Below are 25,287 nucleotides of genomic sequence, written 5' to 3' on the forward strand. Positions count from 1 at the left end.
CTGGGCAGGATTAATAATATCAGGAAGGATTTCACTCAGCCTAGAACAAATAACCTTAGTAAGACACTTGTACACTGTATTGCAACAGGCAATTGGCTTGAACTGCATTATAGTGGTAGGGAGTTCCACCTTAGGTATAAGTGTCAAGATAGTATTATTTGATTCTTTTAGAACATTCCCAGTCTCATAAGCATTCCTTACTGCAGTACATATATCTTTTCCAACAACTTGCCAACTATCTTTGAAGAATTGGCTGCTATAGCCATCAGGACCTGGTGCCTGGAATTGAGAACATAGAAGCCTGAATCTCCTCATCAGTCACTGGAACAATCAAAAGATCTCTATGTTCAGCAGAAAGACACATCTCAGATTTAATAACTCCATGTTTCACAACCTTAACCTCAGCAGACGTTCCTAACAATCCTTTGTAGAATTGTTCAAAACCCACTTTGATATCATCAGGTGTACTACACATCTTACCATTTGCTCCTTTATTTGGTACACACGATTCATTGACCTCCTTCTTTTGATGCTTGAGTGAAAGTAGGAAGTATTAGCATCTCCCTCTTTAACCCATGCTTCTTTTGCTTTTTGAGCTAGGTACATTTCCTTAGCCTTAATCAAACCCATCAGATCATGAGCACATTCTCTCTCAGCTTTACACAACTCAGTATTAAGGGGGTCATCCCTTAATTTTTCCTGATATTTCTGAAGAGCTATTTCAATAACATGAGTTAAATTCTCAATATCACTAAATTGCTCCCTGTTCAATTTCTGCAAACTGTGCTTCAAACCTTTGAGTTTTTTGGTGACTCTATACATAGGAGTCCCTTGTATATCAACCTGCCAACCAGTCCTCACCACCTCTTCAAAATTGTCAGCTAGTGCCCACATATTGAAATATTTGAAGGATGCCCTTCTCCTTATGTTGGCCATAGTGAATTGAACCACACATGGACAGTGGTCAAATAACCCCTCAGGTAGAAAGTGAGCCACTGAATCAGGGAACATCTGCAGCCAATCATCATTTATCAAAACTCTATCTATCTTACTGTATACTTTGGTCCCATCTTCATGTTTATTATTCCAATTAAAGTAAAAGCCAATCATTTTGCCTTCCTGTAACTGACAGTCATCAACAGTTGTTCTCATAGGCATAATATCAGCCAAAGTAACATCAGCTCCTCCAATTCATTCCCCCATATTCATGATACTATTAAAATCACCACCCACAAGCCAAGGACCAGTAACTGTGGTGGCATAGCTTCCCAAATCATGCCATAAACTCTCTCTCTCTCTCTCTCTCAGAAGCTTTATTAAAACCATAAACTAAAGTAAAATAGAACCAGACCCCCTGCATCATGTCCTTCACTTTAGTATGAATGCATTGTGCAGTTGTGTGAATCAGGTCCACCTGAAACAATTTAGGATTCCACAAAAGCAAAACTCTCCCTCCTCTATGAAAACTATTGTTGGTACAGATAGCCCAATCCCCACACATATTATTCCTAGTATTAATCCACTTACTACCTTTTATTTTAGTTTCTAACAAACCAAACAGCCCAATATTATTCTGGTGCATAAACCACCTTATTTCATTTTTCTTGGAAATGTTGTTCAGTCCTCTAACATTCCAAAAACCCATACTACCCAATATCATTCAGACTCCTCTGAACCACCATTTTCTTCTGACTATCATTTCTAACTTTCTGGATAGATAAGGTGAGTGCATCCATAAAAGTAATCCCCCTAGGTGTAAAGATCCTGGCCTCTCCTGCCTCATTTCTGAGCATCCTAGTAATAAATCTCTTAGGTGCTGATTATTCTGTAGTCCCAGGGTCCTTACCCCCAGTTTGACCCCCCTTGGCCTTGTCACCACTAAATGGTTGCCTGGCAGGTACACTAGGTGTAACAAGCTGCACCACAGGTGAGACAAGTTTTGGTGTGGTAACTAGAGTATGAGTCTTTGGAGTCATTTTTGGAACAGTAGGTGGAGCCTGGGGCTTAGGCTTAGGTCTCCAGACCTTCTGCACTTTAACTCATTCTCCTTCCTACAATGAATGATCAGCTAGGTGTGCCATACCTTTACACTTCACACAACTAAGAGGCAGCTAATCATAGACAACCCTAATCCTCTGAGTGTTTCCTAATTCATCCAGAAACACTAGCTCAGAGGGAAAGACCTGTCCAACTCTGACTTCAACCATGACCCTAGCATAGCCCAGAAAAGCCTTATGAGTTGTAGCATCATCACATTTGACGAACTTCCCTACCAACCTACTAATTTTATGCAGACTTATACTCCCCCAGAATTTGATATATAAGCCATAGAGTTTCATCCAAATGGGAACAACTGATATGTCATGTTTAATCAATTTCGCTCTTGGACTCCACTCTTTCACAATGACTGGCTTATTATCAAACATGAGGCGACCATTGTTATCAACCTTCTGCTGCTTTTCCTTAGTTTTAAACCGTACAAGGAATAATCCATTAGGCATAAATGAAATACGATGAACCCCATAACTTCGCTAAACTCGTTTCACAAACCCAGGTATAATAGAACTCGGAGGATTCGTGCCTAAAATATAACAGTAAACCGCAGTAGACCAGTAATGGATCTCACCTACCACATCTTCAGAAAAAAGGCGAAGAGCTGGTGCCTGCGATTTCTCCTCATCTTGCGATACATTATCCTCATAGTCTTCAACATCCTCCATTATAACCTCCAATTCAGACTCAAAATCAGCAGGATCATACTTTAAATTGATATTCCTCGAATTTTTTGATCCTGATGTTGAGCCCTTGCTGCTACCTGCGAAATTAGTATCTACGTTTTTTTTTATTTTTTGTAACTTGATGCGAATTAGAAGATTTACTAGTTGTTTTACTGTTTGATTGAAGATTTTTATTAAAGGTTTTCTTGTGTTTAGCCATTCCTGAAACCTAGAAACCCCTTTTTAGATTTTTTGAGGTTTTTCTCTCTCTAAAATCTCTCTCATCTTCTAATGTTAAGCAATATTGTTACTCTATTTAAACAAGCGATGTTCGTGTTTTTAAACTATAGTGCTAACACAGTTGCAGAAAAAAAGAGTACTAACACAGTTGCAGGAAAAAATAAAAAGCGTGTAATACAAAGGTTTTGGGGAAAAGTAGAACACGAAGAACAGGATAAACATATAAATCAATAACATGTATAATTAGAAGAACCATTAAATTACTGATTTTTCACAAATCATAATCCTTAACTTTTAGGGGAAAACTAAAACATGAATTTTCTCAAAATCATAATCCCTAACTTTTAGGCGAAAACTAAAACATGAATTTTCACAAATTTTAACTGCTATGAGAACAAAAAACGAGAATTTATTTCTCGATTTCTAAGTTCAAATTACCAAACATATATGTGATTGACAGTTTACTTATATAATAATTTATGATCAATAACAGCAACATCAAAATTAAACCTAATTTTAACAAAAAAATCAATTAAGCAGTTCGTGTAATACATTAACCCTAGTTTCTTCAATTAATCAAATATAATCAACAACAACATCAACGACAATAACAATATCAACAAGAACAACATGCAGTAACATAAAATCGTGAAAATTTTTACTTATATAATAATTCATGATCAACAACAGCAACATCAAAATTAAACCTAATTTTTTACAAAAAATCAATTATGCAGTTCGTGTAACACATTAACCCTAATTTTTTCAATTAATCCAATATAATCAACAACAACATCAATGACAACAAAAATATGAACAAGAACAACATGCAGTAACATAAATCGCGAAAAACATTAATTAAAACAAAAACGATTATAATGACCGACTGATACCTTTTCATTATGAAGATTTTTTTGAAGTTCTTCTCTTTACTTTTAGAAGTTCTTTGATTAATTTTAGAGAAAATTTGGTTAGTTTTGGAAGAGTTTAGAAGAATTTGGAAAGAAAAGTGGTTATGGGAAGTTTTGAATTTTTACTGATTATAATATGCAGCATGGAGGTTGCAGTTAATTTTTGTCAGTTAATAGAGAAAGAAAAAGACAGCGGTTGGTAAAGAGAGAAAAATTACTGCAATTATGAGATGCCAATGACATGTCCCTTCCCTTTATATTCCCGCCTTTTTTTGTTACACGTGGTTTAATTACAGCGGTTGATTCCATAAATCCAAAGGTTGGGATTCGCGGGACGGACTCACCTAAGATGTTGGACTCACCAGATGCTCACTCCATATATATATATATATATATATATATATATATATATATATATATATATATATATATAATTAGGATCACATGGGTCCACCCTATCTTTTTGAGTCTCGTGAGTCCACTTATGTATTACACGCTCTACACAAAAATATATTTTTTATGAATAATTTTTTTTTTTTAAGTCTAAGCTGTGATATTGTTTAGTATAACCTGTAATATTGTATCTGAGTCTGTGAGTCCAGTAAAAGAGTATCACAAGTTATATAAAACAATATCACACCTTACAATAAACAATACCACTAGTTGTACTAAAAAATATCACGGGTTATACTATACAATATCACACCAGTGAACCTAACTCCGCATTTCACTCCGCCTTTCACCATCTTCATTGTTAGTCATCTTGTCCACCATTGTAATCCGCTATTATTTAACCCCATTAGAGAATATAAAGAGATAAGAAGACAAGAGGATTATCATAGTATATACTAACTAATGTAGTCATATTTCACTTATTGCCTCAACTTGAATTCTCACTTGAGTCTTGACATTAAAATTATGTGATTAATATTTAAATGACTTGCCACACTAATTATTTTCATTGTCTCCTCGAGTATCTTTTTATCCTTCAGTTAGTGGAATGGTTTTATATGTCAATTCTTGTTATCTGATTCCAAATTATTTGTAGATTAAAGCCTACCATAATAATACAGAGATGATTTCATTAGCCGACCATCAATGAGTCAAACAAAAGATAAGAGTTCCTCTATGTTTCATACTTTAGTCTAGCTTGATCTTCGCATGTTGACTTCAATGAACTTATCTCGGGAGTCATTGTATGTATTAACGTTACCTTCTGATGAGAAGACCCATAAATGTAAAATGTCTCAAATTTACCTACTAGGAAGTAATTTAATGTGAAGACCCACATAAATGAAGGGAAGCAAGCATCCCTAACATAGTTCAGAACACAAGGATCCAAACTCTAGACCTAACATTAAACCTCCACATGGGTGTTCTGCCCTCACCACCTTCTTGTTCAAGTTCGGTTCATTAATGAAGACTCAAAGCTTAGTTCGGTTCTTGTTTATGAACACTACTATATTGTTATTCAATTCGTGATATTCTGGTGTACATCGTGTGATACATTAGTGGACTCATGAGACTCAAAAATATAGGTGGACATATATATATATATATATATATATATATATATATATATCTATATATCTATATATATATATATATATATATATATATATATATATATATAATGTAATTTTAATAGTTGAAGACGTAACATTATTAAAGACGATTTGTGTGACTCTAATCCATCCACAGTCGTTGACACCTCTAACCACTACCAACACCCACCACGAGCCCCACGCCACCCACCACCCCACACGACTTCACCGCCCGTACCGCCTCCACGACACCACGCAGATACGCCACCACCGTAAATGGAGGAAAAATCAGAAAAAAAAAGTAAAACTAAATCCGAAAAAAAAAACGACCGCCACCGCCACCAAGGTCAACCTCTGACCACCACCACCAAAAATCCTAAAAAAAAAAATCTAAAAAAAAAGACCACACACCATGACCCACCACAACCGCCATCAACCACCACAACCAAAAACCAATCCACCACCCTCGTCTTCTCCAACCACCACTACTCGCCGCAGCCAAATCTAAAATGGATAAAAAAAAAGATAAATACCACCACCACGACACGGCAGCCTCCACACACCACACACAAGATTTGGGTTCGAAACTCCTCAACCGACATCAACAACCAACAACCACCAGTTACTTTCTCAAATTTGAAAAAAAAAACAGAGAGAGAAAGGAGAAGGGGTTTGGTGGGTGGGTTGGGAGAATAGGGAGAAACGGAGAAGGCGCGTGATGACGTGGCAACGAGTGGGCTGCAAGCGGCAGCGAATGGAGGAGAAGAAGAAAGGAGAAGCAGAGAGGTGGCGTCGACATGGTGGGAACGAGGGCGGTGGTGGCTGCAGGCCGGTGGTAGTGATCCCGACGGATAACTGTTTTGAGAGAGATAATGAGTGTTTAGAGAGAGGATATGAAAATGGGAGGGAGTGTCTGTGAGATTAGGGTTTGTTTGTCTTTCATACCTCAGCATTGTGTTTTGTTTTAATCTTAGTGCTTTATTTTTTTGATCCAAAGGTCTAGAATAGGACTCGTGGACTTATGATTCTAAGGTGGACTCTCTTGAACCTAATTTTATATATATATATATATATATATATATATATATATATATATATATATATATATATATATATATATATATATATATATATATATATATATATATATATATATTAGGTGCGAATGTACAAACCGACTTAAAGACCAAAACACATTACACAAACACACGCTCATATTTTTAATTCATATGTTACCTTTTCTCTCTCAAAAGTCAAAACCAAATCCCCAATTCAAACCCCCACATCCCTCGTCCTTGTTCACCATCAGCCACCACTTAACGTCATCGGAGCTCCGTCTTGAACCTCGCCGGCTACCACCACAACTCCATCACCGCCGGTAATTTCTTCAACTTAACTCCATCACCGCCGGTCATTTCAAAGATAAACCCACAAACCATAATTACCCCTCCCTCACCTTCTTCTGTCCCACATTTCACCACCACCATCCCCCGTCCTCACTGCCGGTGACCTCACCGCGTAACGACGGTATCACCGACGACATCGATCGCACCGGCGGGAATCACCAGTAGTAATACCAAGTGTATCCAGTATAAATACAATGTGTATCTGGAGTATTAACAAGTGTATCTGGAAGTATTATATTGTATATTTGAGTAGTTCATACGGTCCGCACCGTACATCCGTTCCACGGGATCTCACCCATATATATATATATATTATATATATATATATATATATATATATATATATATATATATATATATATATATATATATATATATATATATATATATATATATTGGATCCGGTGAGAACTCGCAACATAATGAGAACCTATTAAGAGCCATTAGATTAAATCTTATCGAAGAATCCGGATTAACCCTTAGTTTTAGATCAGAGGCTACAATGACCTTTCTTATTTTACGTCATTTACCTGACACTTCCTCCTTCTTTTCTCTATTCCCTTGATTCCTTCTCTCTTTTTCCCAATCACGCAAAAAAAAAAATCCAATTTATTCACCTTCCTCTCGATCACAATTAATAACTCATTAATTTATCGAAGATCTTGCCATTTTCGCTATAATTGAACAATATTTCAACCTGATCATGCCTCATTCATGTAAGTTTTTTCAATCTCCTAAGATAATTAATTATTCTCTAAGTTAATTCCAGTTCGTTTTCCTAATACATACTAACTCTAATTTCATCAATTATGATCCTATTTTGCTAATTCTCGTTAATATGAAGCAAAAGCTCGTCTTTGTCTCGTTGACAATAACCTCGTCGAATTCAATAAATTCAAGTAATTGTTGTGCTTTGTCTTCATTTGATGCTTCTATTATGTAGGTACTTTGCAACTTTCGTAAGTGGGTTACATTTCATGAGTATATTTTCTTAATTATATAATTTTTTTTATGAACATATTATTTTTTGTTGGGAGTTAATTGCAATTTCAGTAAATGGACTAGCCTTAACAGGTGAGAGCAAATTGGTCAGCTATAAAATTGGGATATTGTGCAAATGATATCGGGTCATTGCTATGAGTAGGAGATCCTATCTTAGTAAAAGCCGATGCGTAGTGAATCGCTTCTTGTTCCTTATGCTGTTAGATTTACCAAATTTACTATTATTCGTTGCATCTTATTGCGCTACTTTGGTTTTAATGTCCATTTTGTTGTTGATTGATTGATTTCCTTTGGCTAGTGTTTGCCTCTTCTTATGACTTTCTTCTTTTGTTTAGGTTTTACTGTTTTTATGCCTCTGTCCTACCAATATGATTTTAGTTTCCAACGAGTGTGGAGGGAAGTGGTGGGGATGGAAGGGAAGGGGAAAGTACATGGAGGGAAGACGTTTTTCCTATAAATCTTATTAGGCTGAGATGAGGGAAAAATGAAAACGGATCCAATCCCTCCTCTCAATTTCCTTATTATCCCATTTGTTATCCAAATAATGGATTTTGTATCCCTCCTCCCTTCCCCCCCTCAAAAGCTTTCATCCAAACAAGTTATTAACGATAGCCTCGCTTTCAAAAATTATATTCTATATCTAATTGCTTATTTCTTGTTAGATTTTCATTCTTATTTACTCGAATATAAAGAAAGTTGCTCCAAAAGATCGATGTTATTGTTAACCCTATTTAATTTTCTTACTAAAGTTGATTATATAATACCTTATTTATTCGTTTAGGTTCTTAGTATTATATTTGAATTAGTTTTATGTTAATACAACTTAGTTCATTCAAATCTTTATGATGGTTTATAGCCTGTTTGTTATGTATTAAGTTGGTTAGAGGAAGCTCTCATAAGGTGTGATGATATCTCCCAAATGCTCGTTTTCAGTTTTCACATATTGACTGGTTTGTTTTACTCTAACTCTTTGGAGGAGTTGGTGTGCTGATATCTCTTTTCATGTAGCTGCTAATCTTTTTAGAGTATCTACTGCCTATTTTAAAGTATGTTATAAACATTTTAACATGCCTATGACAAATTAGTGTAATATAATCATTTTATTTGTGTTTGTTTTAATGTAGGAGATGAAACACGAAGTCATGATACTTTAATAATACCCTCCTTCTGGGTTTTCACATATTTCTTCTGACTTTTAAAATTTTAACTTCTGATAAATATGGGAATTATTTTGCTGTTAATGAGCTTAAGTTGCGAAGCTGGTGCTGGTGAAGGGCCTGAGTTATGAGGCAAGTGAGTGAGGAATAATAAATTGTGTATTAACAAATGTTGACAATCATTCCCGCCACATTTTCTCTAAAGATCAACAATGATTGTTGAGCTAGTTGTTTCTAGATCTTCCTAAATATTAGTTCGCCAAATATAATCTAGGAATCTAACATTTCAATAATTGATCTCACTATCATTTTTAGCTTTTAGATGTTGAGATTAGTGTTTAGGATATATATCGTGTGTTGCTATTTGACTCTCTTTTAGATTCTGTAATATTCCACCATGATTGTTAGTATGTATTTAATTATCTCTTTGGAGTAATTGTGTTAGGTATACCCCTATTTCATCCCTTTTTAGAGGCTATTAGCTCAATGGTAGAGCGATGTGCAAATTTTTCATAAAGGTATGGGTTCGAATCCCATATAGCCTATTAAATAACAAATCCCATGATTGCAACTGGTCGAGATACAACAACATAATACTAGTAAATTAAAACATGCCATAATCATACTTAGGCAAAGACAAGCATGCCATTAATAAACTCGCACGTGGAGCAAGAAGGCAATGCAATAACGTTGTGGTAATCAGATGTTCAAAGACTAGCTTATGAGTAAAAGTATGACCACACATTCCGGTCCTTGGTGATCTCAATGTAAAACAAACACTAGTATTCCTCGCCAATGTGGGAGTTAAACCCACATCTTATGCATTATTGCACAATGCTCTCCCATTTGAGATAATTGGCTTTCGAAATAAGTAAAATGTAAGTTTTCGTAATGTAGAAATGGTAATGATGATACCAAAGATAGTATCAACTCTTATGTTAATGTTTCATTAAATCATTCTTAATGAACATCTACGATAAACTAACAACGAAGAATACGATGGAAGCTCATGCCACTCAGATCAGATGGACATGCAAGAATAGAATAAATTGGGCATATAAAGAAATGCCAACTATAATCATTCATATGAACTACGTAATAGCATATATAAGTTACCAAATGATTGTCACTCTTCTAAGAAAGTAAGGGACGTCGTCGGGCCTGAGAGCAACTGTACCACATTAGTCTCATATGATTTGAACTTCGCGGGCTTAGTTTTCCCACTAAGACAGTATTATGCACTAGAAAAAAGCCTAGATGCACATAAATATTCGGTATATACACCAAAATAACAACTATAGGAAAAAAAGCTTAATATGCATCAGGCTTAGTTTTTTCACCAAAGCTTAGTTTTTTCACTAAGGCATGAGAATGCACTAGAAAGAAGCCAAGATGCACAGAAATATTCAGTAGATACACTAAAATAACCACTACGTGCACAAAAAATAATACGCATCAGTCTCATGATTTGAACTCTCGAGGCTTAGTTTTCTCACTAAGGCAAGATTATGCACTAGAAAGAAGCCTAGGTGCACAGAAATATTCAGTATATACACCAAAATAACCACTACATGCACAAAAAATTAATACGCATCAGGCTTAGTTTTTTCACCAAAGCTTAGTTTTTTTCAGTAAGGCAATATTATGCACTAGAAAGAAGCCTAGATGCATAGAGATATTCAATAGATACACCAAAATAACAACTACATGCACAAAATATTAATACGCATCAGGCTTCCTTTTTTCACCAAGGCTTAGTTTTTTTATTAAGGGAGTTTTATGCACTAGGAAGAAGCCTAGATGTATAGAAATTTTCAGTAGATACACCAAAATAACCACTACATGCACAAAAAATTAATACGCATCAGTCTCATGATTTAAACTCTCGAGGCTTAGTTTTCTCACTAAGGCAGTATTATGTAATAGAAAGAAGCCTAGATGCACAAAAATATTCAGTATATACACCGAAATAACCACTGCATGCACAACAATTTAATACGCATCATGCTTATTTTTTTCACCAAGGTTTAGTTTTTTAACTAAGGCAGTATTATGCACTAGAAAGAAGCCTAAATGCATAGAAGTATTCAGAAGATACACCAAAATAACCACTACAAGTACCCACGTCTAACCCAAATCCACACAAGGTGATCACCCAAATTTAGCTTTTATTTTGTGAAGAGTAGAATAGACTCTTTCTTTTGTGAACAACGTCAGATAATGTGCACCTAGGGACACAACAAGCAATAATGTAATACTTAACGTGATCTTGAACAAATAAGAGACATTATCTTCTAATTTTAGAAACTCATTATCAATTGCATAACCTACTCATGTTTGAGAAACAAAACTAATAAGGATCAATAGGTACTGCAATGTTAAGATAATTGCGACAACCATTATACCATTATCCATGTCATCAATTACCAAAGTCAATTGAGATTAGAGTAGATGATAAAGTACATCACAATAGAAGATTCTATATCAACCTTTGAGTGATGATTTTCTTAGATGGAAACTGAATTATTTAATTGTGATTAAGATAAGAGATCCCTGGAAAATGAAGAAGAATTGAAAAAAAAATTAATATGTCTCCCCTTCAACCTTCTGTCATCGGCCTGCTTGCCGCAACACCACAATTAGAGGCGTTTATCAAATTAAGAAAAATGAGCACTAATGATTACAGACAATGTTAAATTAAGGCCTAATATCCAGATTGTATTGTTTATAAACCCTAATTTACAACATATCAATCAAACTAATTCGACATCGCATTAACATAGGTTAATTTCGAAACATTCAAAGAAATTAGGCACAAAATCATTGTGCTATAGCAAACATGGAAGTAATATCCTCTTGCGCACAAATTTGAATTAATTTAAAATTTACCTGTATCAGATGCTAAAGGAGTAGATCACAATAAAGAAGGCGAAACGCTGCGGTCGGCAACAGAGAAGCTGGTGCAACACGGTGATGGAATGAGGACAGAGAGAAAAGGGAAGTGTTTGGTTGTACTTTGTGATGATGGAGAATCTAAAATTTTCGATGACCCTGATTATAGAAACAATAATCATAGTCATTGAATCGCGTCAAATCTAGTGGTCTTTGGATGCTTTACAGGTTCCCATGGTTCAATTACGTTATAAGTTCTCACCGGATCCCGACCCTATATATACACACACATATATATATATATATATATATATATATATATATATATATATATATATATATATATATATATATATATATATATATATATATATATATATATATATATATATATATATATATGTAGATTTGGGATCCGGGGAGAACCAACAAGATAATGAGAACCATGAGAACCACTTATAATTGAACCAAACTTTGTAATTAACGCGGCCATCACCCAAACCCGTCCATCATTTTCATTTTACAACTTCCCCTTTTCACTCATCTCCCTTTCTCTCTCTTCGAAAGATCGTTCTAGATCCTTCCTCCATTTTCGAGCATCACAAATCTTCCGATCAACTTCCTCGTCCATCAAAATCTTGACGCTTTTTCCGAATGAGATCTTGGTAATTCAAGGAGGTAAACTTCCGATATTCATGATTAATTTTTAGCGAAATTAGGGTTTACGTGTTTTGTCTTTGCAATTTTTATGTCGCCTAAATTAGTTGAACTTAAGCCTTCATTAATATTTAATAGTCGGAATTATGAATTATGTTTGTCAAATTAGGTACATTAGTTGAAATCATGAAATTAGGAACTGATTTTGCGAAATTAGGGTTTGATGTTTACTGTGTTTGTAATTTTTACATTTGTCGACCATATTAGTTGAATTTACGCCTTCATTAATGTGTTACTGATCGGAATAATGAATTATGTTTGTTAAATTAGGGTTTTGGTGAATTCGATTGGGGAAACTTGGAAATGACAACGACTAGAGACTAATAATTCAATTGATAAACCATACCCGAAATTAGGGTTTCGGTGTTTTGTGTTTGTAATTACGCAATAATCAAAGCACGATTTCCCATGTTGTTGATGTTTATTCTTGATTTTCTCTGAAATTGTTTAAATCTCAAGCTCAAACAATGCATACTAAGTAAAGCTACTAACGTTAGTAACTATTCCCTTTGAGTCAAGTAACTTTTTACATATTTTCTCCATTTACAAGTATTCCTTCTTTTCAATTACGCATACGAAACATTAAAAAATGGAAAATTGGTGCAAAGGTTGGGTAGTCAATCGCAAGGAAGTAGAACAAGAACTTTTTATCCAACATTATGTCAAAGAGAAAATCGAGTCTCGCCTTACCTTGGTCAAGTTACCAAAGTGGAGTTCATCGATCGTCATGTAATCAGTCAAGAAATGATGTCTTAACTGATCCAAATCTTGTGTTACAAATCTTCAATCACCTTGATAAATGCTCTGATAGGGCACGCATGGCCAATGTCTTCTTATTGTGGGCTAAACTCTTTCTTTTCTTCCCGTATTTACCTGGTGTGCTGATAGCTTATCTACAAACTTTGCGATTTAATGACATTAATGGCGTGAGGATAGTGCGTAGTCGTGGTAGAATAATTTCCAAAAGATGCAAGTGTTTTATGACGGGTAATATGGCAGCCAAATTCATCATGCATGTTCACCAACGAAGAAATGCTTTTTGAACACACATCTCAATCCACTTAATGACAGTCAAATTAAGCAAGTTGATGAAATGTTACGGGATATGCCACCTTTGTTACATGAAGAAGCGAAATCAATAGCAACACCTTTACTAGCTCGTCGAAGGTTGTCTTATGTTGAAGTCGTTGATTTGACGTAGGTTTATCATAAGTTTGTACAACTTTACGCCAACGAATGTATTCGTACTTAGGCCACTTAGGGTATTGAACGTTAAGGTTTAAATGTTCCTTTTTGTCAGGCTTTACTAATAATTATGTAATTAGTTTTGGCATTTTGGATTGTAGAAGTTGTTATGAATGTTGGTTTGACATATATATATATATATATATATATATATATATATATATATATATATATATATATATATATATATATATATATATATATATATATATATATATATATATATATATTTTATATTTTTGGTTTGACTTTCACAGCTTATGTTCTTTCATTTCCCAATTTTACTTAGTTTTCATCTGTATTCATCAAGTAGTATTATGCTTTTCACCATTGTTTTGCAACATAATTAAGCGTGAAATCTGCAATCTACCTTCATTATAAACATGTGATTTGTACAATAGTTTGTCTTTCAACTGTCTTTACAATATCCCTCAAATGATTGATAGATATGGGGCGAAAGAGTGTTGCATCGAAGAAAAAAGTTCTACTAAAAGGAGGACGGTCAGTCAAAGATTATTTTCAAAGCAAAATCGAAAGTGGGACAACTAATTCTGTTGACCCAAGCAATTTGAGTAAGAAATTTAGTTCACTCTTGCACATTCATGAAAACAAAATTCCTTATCGTTACATGACGTAACGTTGCACACGCATGAAAGAAAAATATATGTACATCAAACAACCCTACACATGCATGAACTAATCAACATTAACTTTGTGACCTCACAAAATGCAACCTCACCTTACAATGAGGAATAAGGAAAAGGGATGAGGGTTGGATAAGGCGGATCCTTTGTGGCGGTCCGCCTAATCCAACCCTCAACCCTTTCCCGTCCCGTTTTTAGGATACCCTGCAACATATGTTTATTAAACAAACGTGTATGTGCATGACAATGTAGAGTATGTGCATTAAATAGTCTTCTACATGTATAAAAAATAAGGGAAAGGGTTGAGGGTTGGATTAGGCGGATCCGCGGTAGCGGTCCGCCTAATCCAACCCTCAACTCTTTCCCGTCCTGTTTTAGGATACCCGGACCCCTACTTTAAATCCCGTCCCCAAAAAAGGGTTCACTCATCCCCTCTAGGGTGTCTTTTTGTCTCGCGGCCGATAATGTGAGAAGGGAAAGGGTTGAGGGTTGGATTAGGCGGATCCGCGGTAGCGGTCCGCCTAATCCAACCCTCAACCCTTTCGTCTCTTTTTAGGATACCCGGCCCGTACTTTAAATCCCGTCCCCAAAAAGGGTTCACTCATCCCCTCTAGGGTGTCTTTTTGTCTCGCGGCCGATAATGTGAGAAGGGAAAGGGTTGAGGGTTGGATTAGGCGGATCCGCGGTAGCGGTCCGCCTAATCCAACCCTCAACCCTTTCCCGTCCCGTTTTAGGATACCCGCCCCCTACTTTAAATCCCGTCCCCAAAAAAGGGTTCACTCATCCCCTCTAGGGTGTCTTTTGGTCTCGCGGCCGATAATGTGAGAAGGGAAAGGGTTGAGGGTTGGATTAGGCGGATCCGCGGTAGCGGTCCGCCTAATCCAACCCTCAACCACCCTTTCCCGTCCCGTTTTAGGATACCCGGCCCCCTACTTTAAATCCCGTCCCCAAAAAAGGGTTCACTCATCCCGTCTAGGGTGTATTTTGGTCTCGCGGCCGATAATGTGAGAAGGGAAAGGGTACCGCGGATCCGCCTAATCCAACCCTCAACCCTTTCCCGTCCCGTTTTAGGATACCCGGCAACATATGTTTATTAAACAATTGTGTATGTGCATGACAATGTAGAGTATGTGCATTAAATAGTTTTCTATATGTATTAAAAAAAAAGGGAAAGGGTTGACTGTTGGATTAGGCGGATCCGTGGTAGCGGTCTGCCTAATCCAACCCTCAACCATTTCCCGTCCCGTTTTAGGATACCTAGCCTTCTACATTTAATCCCGTCCCCAAACAAGTCTTCACTCGACCCCTCTACGGTGTCTTTATTAAAACAACCTTGTACATGAATGAAAAAACATAGTATGTGCATTAAATAGTCTTCTACATGTATGACAAAGCACTATATGTGCATTAAAATTTAACAACTGTTGCTTTTCTATTTGATGCATTAATGCTAAAATTTGTCATTTTATTTGAAATGCTGAAACATTACTTCATTAAAAACTTCTGTACATCACCTAATTAATGTTGTTTAACATTAGACAGATGATGGGGATGTCTTCTCGAAACAGATTGACAAGCTACTCAATGAAACTTGATTGACAACGAAGCTTCTAAACCGAAACTTGGTGACAAGGAATCTACTAAAACAGAACCAAATTGTTCCGCGTCGAGTGAGTCCTCGTACTAAAAGACCAGTTGATGAGGATGTCTTACCGAAAGATGTTGAAGAACCATCTACCAAGAAAAGGAGAGTGTCCTTTATTCGATAAGAAAGATGCTAGCGGCGTTGCTAGTAGGAAAGGAAGTCCACATAGGAAGTGTGGTAAAGATTATGATACGCTGGTAACTAGGATGAGTCCTTCTTTGATAATTAATTTTATCAAGTCGAACCCGTCTGAGAAGCAAATTGAAGCTATTCAGAGCATGGGTTTTGGAGAGCTGTTAAAACTTCAGTCGGAAGAAATCCATGGCCATTTGGCTAGATGGATTGTGGAGTCTTTCAATCCATTCGTTGATGAATGGGGATTTGACTATCACGGATGAGGATGTCTACCTTGTCACGGGAATTCCTATGGGGCCATTAGATATTAATCCGGTTGGGAGGTCTTTGTAAAGAAGAGGGTTATTTAGAGGTTGTCCAGGAGATTTAAGGACCAATTTAGTACCACGAGATATTACCAAGAAGGTTTTACTAGAGAAGATGATTGAGCAGCGGGATGCTGAAGATGATTTTAAGAGGAATTTTCTTGTATATATTCCTTCATTCGTTGATGGGGGTAGCTAGTGATTATCCCAAAGACTCGTATATTAAGTCGCCTGTCCGATCTGTCTCGATGTACCTAAATTTAATTGGTGCAAGTTTGCACGAGTCAACATGATTGAAAATGTCATTTCTGGAAAAAGGCGACTAAAGACCCGGTACGTCCTTTAAGGGACCAATTCTCATTTTCTGTCTTATCTACTTGGATAGAGTCGTTTTCAAGACAAGAACGGTCGTTCGATCTTTCCCTTTGTTAGCCAATTGGTCCGATTTAACGTATCGAGAGAGAGGGTGAAGATGGAAAAACATGACGCAAATGGTTTTGGAGAGGGGCGTGTAGAAGACATATTTGTTTATAAACCACCGTGTGCGAAACTAACAAACGGGTTGATGATGCGGTGACGACACGGGGATAGGAAAATGTTGAGGGGTCTTTGGAGTGACGACAAAGGGAAAGGAAAGGTTGAGGATATCTTGAAGAAGGAGGTCCGTTGATAAGAAAACAACAGATTGTATCAAGGTTTTAGCGGGGATGCTTTGTTACTCTTGCAGATTGTTATGGTGCATTCTCGAGGGCGATCATGTAAGCAAAGTTTGTGGCTCCTCATATGGAAGTCATTGCAAAATGTCGACTTTGGATTCGTTATTGGAAGGGTTTTCACTTTCGCAGACAAAGTAAAGAAGAATCGAGATGGAAGAAGAGGAAAGAAAGGACGAGGAGAAAGATGACCATGAATTGGAGGAAGATGAGAGAAACGATGAGGGTAAAGTGGAGGATAAATTTGAGAAGGTCAAGGAGAAAGATGACCATGAAATGGAGGAAGAGGAGAGAAACGACGAGAGTAAAGTGGAGGAGGGGAAGAAGTATGTGGATTATATGGACTCTGATGAGTTTTACAACGATCCCAACATCTTGGCTGATTTAGAGGGGATTCGAATAGTGCATATAACCGTGTTGGTGAGGCATTTAAAGAACACCAAGTTACGAAGGAAAAGATGGACAAGGAACTCATGGAGGGACCATCTTTCGGTCTCTTTCACGGTGAGGATGCGTTATATACATCTCAAGAGTTCCGCGAAGCACGAGGTCAGTGATATGTGTGATGTTCCCCATGCGAGCACGTCAAATTTGCACTTGTCATTCCATCCCCTCCACGTGCAACAATGTCAGCTACACCTTCAATCCCATCCCCTCCCCGTGGAAGCACTCATTGCACCTTCTATTCATTCCCCTCCCGTGCAAGCACATCACCGCACCTTCCAATCCATCCCTTGCATCACCAATACTTATCTCGTCACAACTGTCATTGAATGAATCTCCAATTATGCCTTCTTCTCCGCTTGTAGAACTGTCCCCAACCGTCCCCTCCCAGACTCGGAAGTGTAAGAGGAAAGTTGAGTTACCTGACGTTTTTCGTTCACCTTTCTTCATACGAAATGTGAACGTGATGGATGCCTTGAGTCGATCTGAAAAACGATGGGTGACTATGCATTTGCCGTGACTTAGATGAAGGGTATGTATTAGTCTATTAATTTTGCTTTTATTTTTTTCTTATTCGGTATATGTATTATATTTTCTTTCTGTAACACTAAGGTTTTATTTTTGTAGCGAGGTAACATTCAGCCGTGGCGCGGCAAAATTCTTACACGATATGAAATGAAGACCTTGCTATTTGGTGGTAGCGTTAACATCGATGTGATCAATGTGTGGTGTGATTATCTGAATAATGGAAACAGGTTAAGAGATCGTAGATCAATTTCCGTCTCTTTCTCTTGAAACAACTGATGTAAGTTTGATATTTAAATTTTGTTGGTCTAAGTTATCAACTTGTACCTTTTTATTCTCTAATACGGGTCACCTAATTGAAACAACAGATAGCCTCATTGGATATCAACTATAGAGACGTGAAATTGGTAAGTTGTTCAATATTTTAAAAGTTTTAAAAGTACATAATTAAATAATATACAAACCCAACTAACCATTGTTTGACGGGTTTTATTCCTGTTGTTGCACCCTGACCCACTTCTTCATTGTTTTGATATTGATCATAACTTGTATGAAGTTATACACCCGTGTGATCCAGGGTGTGTAGATTTTCATGTGAGTGTTCAATATGTGGTATGTTTTCACACCGTTTGGCAATAAGTATGTTAAATGTCTGATTTAATTCTTATATAGCGAACTTATTTGCTTGGCATTGTCCCATCTATGAAGAAACGGTTAAGTGCAAAGCTTTCTTCCATGATTCCAAAGCTGCATGCTACATATTTTGTAGTAGCCAAAGAGTATGTTCCGAATAAAAGTTTCTCTGTCGAGCGTGATACTGGAATTTACATGATGCGACATATGGAGACGTACAATGGGAATAAGTGTCGGTATACTTTAAAGCTGCTCAAGGACGTAAGTCTCCATTATTTAAGTCAAATTTTTAGTTGGTGTTTCTATATTTCCTGACGCCAGAAGCCATCAACATGCATGTATTAGCTTTGTTCTTTCATGAATCAGCCTTGTATGTGTATTAGATATGTAGGTATGTGTATTAGATGTGTAGGCTCTGCGGTTGATTTCACTTTATATCATTGTTCAGAGAACTGATGTGAAGCGTTACATTATGAGGGTTTGCAATGAAATTTTGACTTGGCAAGACAACATCGTGAAAGATCAAGTGATGTCTAAAGCAAAGGCTTACAAGAATGGCTGTGTGATTCGGTGATCAGAAATCTATTACCAACAATGCTTCTCATTACTATATGATGACTCCTGGTTTATTAAAAGTGTGCTATGGTTATGTAATTGTTCTGTGTTTTCCCTTTTTCTCCCCAGGAATGAAGTTCCACGAGACTTGCCCTATAAAGATGAACACTTGATGAATTTTATTAGGACAAATGTGGCAAATAAGGAGTAAGTTATCACTGACCATATAGCATCTTTTTGAGTTATTTTTGTCCACTTTGCTGTTGTGTGTGTGCAGCTAATTACAATATCTGCATTATTAGTGACATTGTTGTAGACACTCCATGGCTGCAAGTAACCCAAGAAGGAATGTCGACTTTGTTTGGAGGAAAATGGATCATGGATATGGTAATTGACCTTTTGGTCTTCGTTTAACACTTGAAAGACCAAATCTTGTGTACTTTCCGACAATAATCAAGGTATTCATATTCATCCTTAGTAACCGCTAATGTTTCTACTTGGAATTACCAACATTTTTCACAAATTTTCTCAACTTTCAGGATGTTGTCGCTAAAAACAGTTTTGAAAGTCAGTACATTAAGCTTCAGTACTTGCCCAAAAGTCTAACCAAAGCTAAACTGGTAATTATCCCGTCACTTTTTAATTTTATTATATCGACGGAATTTACTACTTTGAAAGAACTTAATTAAGTTCTTGCCCAAGAAAGAACTTTATTAAATATCCTGTCTAACCTGTTTGTATATTATCCCGTCGAACTGGTAATTATCCCCTCACTTTTTCATTTCCCTATGGGCGTTTTTGTAGGCTTTCTTCCCTTACTGTGTTGACCGTGAACATTGGTTTGCTTGCGTGTCTGACTTTGTTAAAAAGACCAACTTTATACTTGACTCAAACTTGCCTAGGCGTCCTGACACAAGATGTAAATTTTTAGTTAAAACGGTATGATTATATCCGTATGCCTTAGGGGTTTGTTACCTCAATTTTGTGTTGGTTTTCCTTCGCTTTTATATTATTGTGTTTTTCTTTTTTTGGTTTTTTGTAGTTATTTCCTGCTTTGGGGATTATTGCAAGAGACTTTCCAGGATACAAAAAGCTGTTGCAAATAAACAATTTTCCGTTTGTGACTGTGGATGTGCCTCGACAAAAGAATGGGTACCTTACCTGTTTAAACTATACTCTACTCGTTTTAAATATTTTCGATGGGATACACACCATTTTAAAGCGTTTAACAAATTTCCTTATTTCAAAAGGTATTCTTGCGGAGTCTATTTGTTGAAGTTTCTAGAAAACTTGAGTTGTCAATCATTATGGTCCGATCAGACTTGTTACGAGGTAATGATGTCTAAACCAAGTTATATTAGTCAAATATTATTCGGCATATTTTATTGCAACACTTTCAATATTGTTGTCAAATATATATGCAGAATTTGGATGAATATGGTGAGTATGATTGTAGATCTTATCAGATGGGAGGAAAACAAGAGAACGGTAATAACAATATCTTACGAATGCTTTATCTAATTTTGTTTCTATTATTTTCCAATCATTTAACTGCAAGACTTTCAATATTGATGTCAAGTGACTATAAATGTAACAATATTTCCCTACCTTTTTTTTTGTAGGATTATACCTAGGTGTTTTTTTTGCAAGAATATGGTGAGAGTTTGTGTGCTTAGCAAATGGGAGTGGCAGAGAAACTTCTCATTGTCTTTTGTTGATTCTTTGATTTGGGCAGGCATTAGTTTGTAGGTGGACTAAATTTGTAGGTTGCAGATGTGTAGGTATTCCAAGTAACTTTTGCGTGTATGGAAGACCCTCCTACGTGTATGAGAAGGCGTTGTATGTGTATGCAATACCTTTCTACGTGCATGTAATTTGTCGACTTTCGGGTCTGTTTAACGAGACTTGAGCGTGCCTGAGGAGGCGTTAAATGTGAATAGAACGACTTTTTAGCGTGTGGGGCACAATTATGTCACTAGATTATGGCCTTTTTTAATGAGACTTGTAATGAGAATTACCCCATTTGTCAGGGTGTTGTTTTAAAATCCCAAAGTAACTTGCATATTTACATGCATGAGAAGGCGTTATATGTGTATGGAACAGCCTTCTACATGCATGAAAATTTTCAAAACAAAATTACTTGCATTATTTAGAGTTACCAATGTACTTTGAGCGTGACGTGCTGGGCCGTGCCTAAAGTGCTGATAGGATTGGCCCGACTTCTTCAATAATCACTCACATTTAAGTTTCGAGACTTGAAATAAGAATTAAAACCCACATTTAAGTCTTGAGACTTAAAATGATCCTAAAAACAAGTGTTGTAATGAGAATTAACCCATCTCATGGGGATTATCCCATTTAGGTTATCTGAGCATAAAATGGCCTTCTATATGTATGGAATAACCTTTTAGTTGCATGATATTAAACGACTTGTGGTACACGATGATGATTCAACTAATCACATTTTATTGTTGGCATAAAATGATCACATGTTTCAGCTTTTTAATTACCAAATTTGGAGAAACAATTATCACATGTGCATAAAATGACCTCGTACGTGCATAAAATGATCTCGTATGAACATGCCATGTTTGCTAAGGGAAACACATGTATCATAGATGAAATCCATGTGCATGGAATAACCTTTTAGTTGCATGATATTTAACGACTTGTCATACACGATGATGATTCAACTAATCACATTTTATTGCTCGCATAAAATGGTCACATGTTTCAGCTTTCTAATTACCAAATTTGGGGAAACAATTATCACATGTGCGTAAAATGACCTCATACGTGCATAAAATGAGCTTGTATGTGCATGTGATCATAATTGCTTAGAGAAACACATGTTTTTTATTCTTAAATCGAATCACAATTTCATCTTCTCAAATATACAATTTAAGAATCCGGAAGCCTCCCGTTACATTTATTACAAAACAATTGTTGACTTCTCAAATGATGCTAAAAAATAATCCTAAAAACTTCAATGATGCTCAAAAATAATCCTAAAACCTTCAATGATGCTCAAAAATAATCCTAAAAACTTCAATGATGCTCAAAAACAAGTGTTGACTTCTCAAATGATGCTCAAAAATTCCGCTGAACAGTCCAATTCCTCGCAAAAAACTTCAATCTCACACATAAGAAAGCAAATGTCAACAAAGATAAAAATTAGAGGGAAACAAAAAGGGTAAAAGTAGAAAACTTGCGCTAATAAGAGACATCACTTACTCGACTATTTGTCAGTTATCCTTTGGTCGGTCACAATTCCTACTATCGTGGTTTGCCATCTGCCCACAAGCCTTGCATCTTCTTAGTGGTTTCTTATTGACTTCCCCTGCTCTTTCTCTTTGTGAAATCATTCTTTTCCCCGAGCCTTTGTTTTTGCATTGTCTTGGCGGCAAAATTGTAATTTCGCTAGGCACGCATGTACCCAAGAGCATTCCAATTTCCGCATTTTTGTCCCTTTTCTTTCCAATACTACTATTACCACCATCATCAGCGACACTACTTGTTGTTTCTGCAAGTACCCTTTCCTTGAACTCACGTAAAATGGTTAGTAACTCATCACAATTAACAGGACTCTGTTCAACTAGTGAGACACAAGTGAACATTTCGACCACAATTGGTCGGTTTGTTCTTTTGTGCATCAATCGATCTGCAATCAGCAAGCAAGCGCCCATCGAATTGAATATTGGCGGCATGTTGCTAGTTTGCTCCACCTATTTAGTAGGTATTCGCTTGGAATTTTCTCAAAACCATAATCTTTAAGAACACAGAGAATATGTCCACAAAGTATTCCATGTCGTTCAAATTTCTTGCAATTGCATACTAGTTTCACTTGTTTGTCTTATAACCCACCTTATAGTCTTTCTTTCTCTCACGATCCTTGACATCTATGTAGAGAATTGCATGATTCTTATCTTTTTGTTTGTCCCCAATGGCACATGTAAAGCATCTTTGCTTTTATTTCCACTTTGAACTCCTCGAAAATTCTCGGAGTGTAGGTTTCTCACTTTGCATGCTTTTCCAGGTCAGAGGAGTAGCCAAGTCGGAAACGAGTACTTAGATTGTGCAATCGGTTTTGATTGAGCCCATCGTTGTGTATCCATTGCACTCTCAAAGCGCATCCAAAATTCAACAAGGGTCAAATTTGGATTAGTGAAATTGCTAAAAAATGATTTTTCGACTCGGACCTCGAGGTGGTTCTCATCAACCCTCCTAATAACAAGTCACGAAAGTAAGCTGGAATCCAAAAATGTCTAATGCCATACTTTTCCTGAAGCCACTCATTATCCGACAACCCATGAGCTTCCACAATGGATGTCCATCTTTCCTCAAATTCAGCAGGCTCCACATCTTCGCCCCAAACACATGAGTTTATCTCTTTCAAAAACTCAGTTTCTCTACATATAACAGGCCCTACCTTCTCTGACAACTTCTTCAATATGTGCCACATGCAATATCTATGTTGCACTTTATTTTTTAAGACTTTCTTAAGTCCTCCTTCTATCCCCAAATCTTCGTCAGTTATTATACACACAGGATAACGACCCCCCATAGCTTCTAGGAATTTCGTAAATAACCAAGCAAATGATTCCTTGCTCTCATTAATAAGAAGCCCAGTCCCAAAGGTCACACATCTCTTATGATGATCCACCCCTGTGAAAGGGGCGAATATCATTCTATACTTATTTTTCCTAAAGGTAGTGTCAAAGGATGTCATATCCCCAAATAGCAAATAATTTTTTATACTAATAGAATTGGTCCCAGGAAAACATGTGACAATCTACCTTTCTCATCTACCTCAAAGTCAAAGTAAAAGGATGGACATATTCTTTTTATTTTCATAAAATGCTCAATAAGCATTTGAGCATCCCCTTCTGACAAGAACTTTTTGATATCCCTTGAAAAGTTTTTAAAGTCTTCCAATGAAGCACCCACATTCTGATAACCTCTGACATACTCCTTAAACATCCTATAGGTCATAACTGGACCTTTGTTAACCTTTGAGTTGTCAACTATCATTTTTTTATGAACTATATTCAATTCTCTCGTTTGCGTCAGATGTACCATTGCTAATGGTGTAGCTGGCATATGATTATGCCCTTCAACAAAACCATAAATTTGGTATTGACCGTTAGCAATTCGTTTAAAGTTAATCCTAGCAAGGCAACCTACCCGAGTCCTTTGCCTACGGTGTTTTTTGCCTTTCGCTTCACATTCTCCAGCCTTATACACAAACAAGTTTTATGTGTAGTGACACCCTGTTTATTTTTTTGTGAGCCTTTTCTAGTCACAAACCTACATTCGTTTCCATATGCTTCATAAAAGGCAATACCAAGTTCAAGTGTATCAAAGACCATACCAATAACAGGCTTGAGATGGGTTGGATAACCAAAAATCCGATTCATGTTGCTTGAACCGGACGCCTCCTCCTCCTCCTCCTCCTCCTCCTCTGCATCCTCTATTACCTATGTCTCCTCTATTACTTCTGCCTCATCTACTACGTTATCTGCAAATGTGATGAAATTAAAGTATAGTTAGGATTTAGATTTACTGGATAACTCAAGTATACAACAGCACGGTTATATAGAAACGATGTCGATCATTCAACAGTTCAACAATTATACCTTGTACGATTTGGGAACATCAATGTTAAGGCGGATATTTCTGATATGGATTGAGATGCAATAACTTCAACCATCTGTCCTTCATTTGTAATGTCATTTGTAATAACATTAGAAGAACTACGCGACCCCATTGAACTAAGAATGTCATTGCTGCAATAACGACGACTTAAAATTAAGTAACTGACAATAAAATCATATCAGAGAATTATTACTAAAACTAA

At 36.5% G+C, this 25,287-nt stretch overlaps 1 protein-coding gene across 1 annotated transcript; it reads right to left on the bottom strand.

Moving 5' to 3' along the window:
- Positions 1 to 22,675: 22,675 nt before the first annotated feature.
- Positions 22,676 to 24,847, bottom strand: LOC141619886 (protein FAR1-RELATED SEQUENCE 5-like). Its single transcript, XM_074436904.1, has 4 exons — positions 24,742 to 24,847; positions 24,227 to 24,541; positions 23,670 to 24,095; positions 22,676 to 23,091 (listed from the first exon to the last, which is right to left on the bottom strand). Exons 1-4 carry the CDS (start codon positions 24,845 to 24,847, stop codon positions 22,676 to 22,678), a joined length of 1,263 nt encoding a protein of 420 aa, XP_074293005.1.
- Positions 24,848 to 25,287: the final 440 nt, after the last annotated feature.

The sequence above is a fragment of the Silene latifolia genome, chromosome X (genome assembly GCF_048544455.1).
Source record: "Silene latifolia isolate original U9 population chromosome X, ASM4854445v1, whole genome shotgun sequence".
NCBI classification, from domain to species: Eukaryota; Viridiplantae; Streptophyta; class Magnoliopsida; order Caryophyllales; family Caryophyllaceae; genus Silene; species Silene latifolia.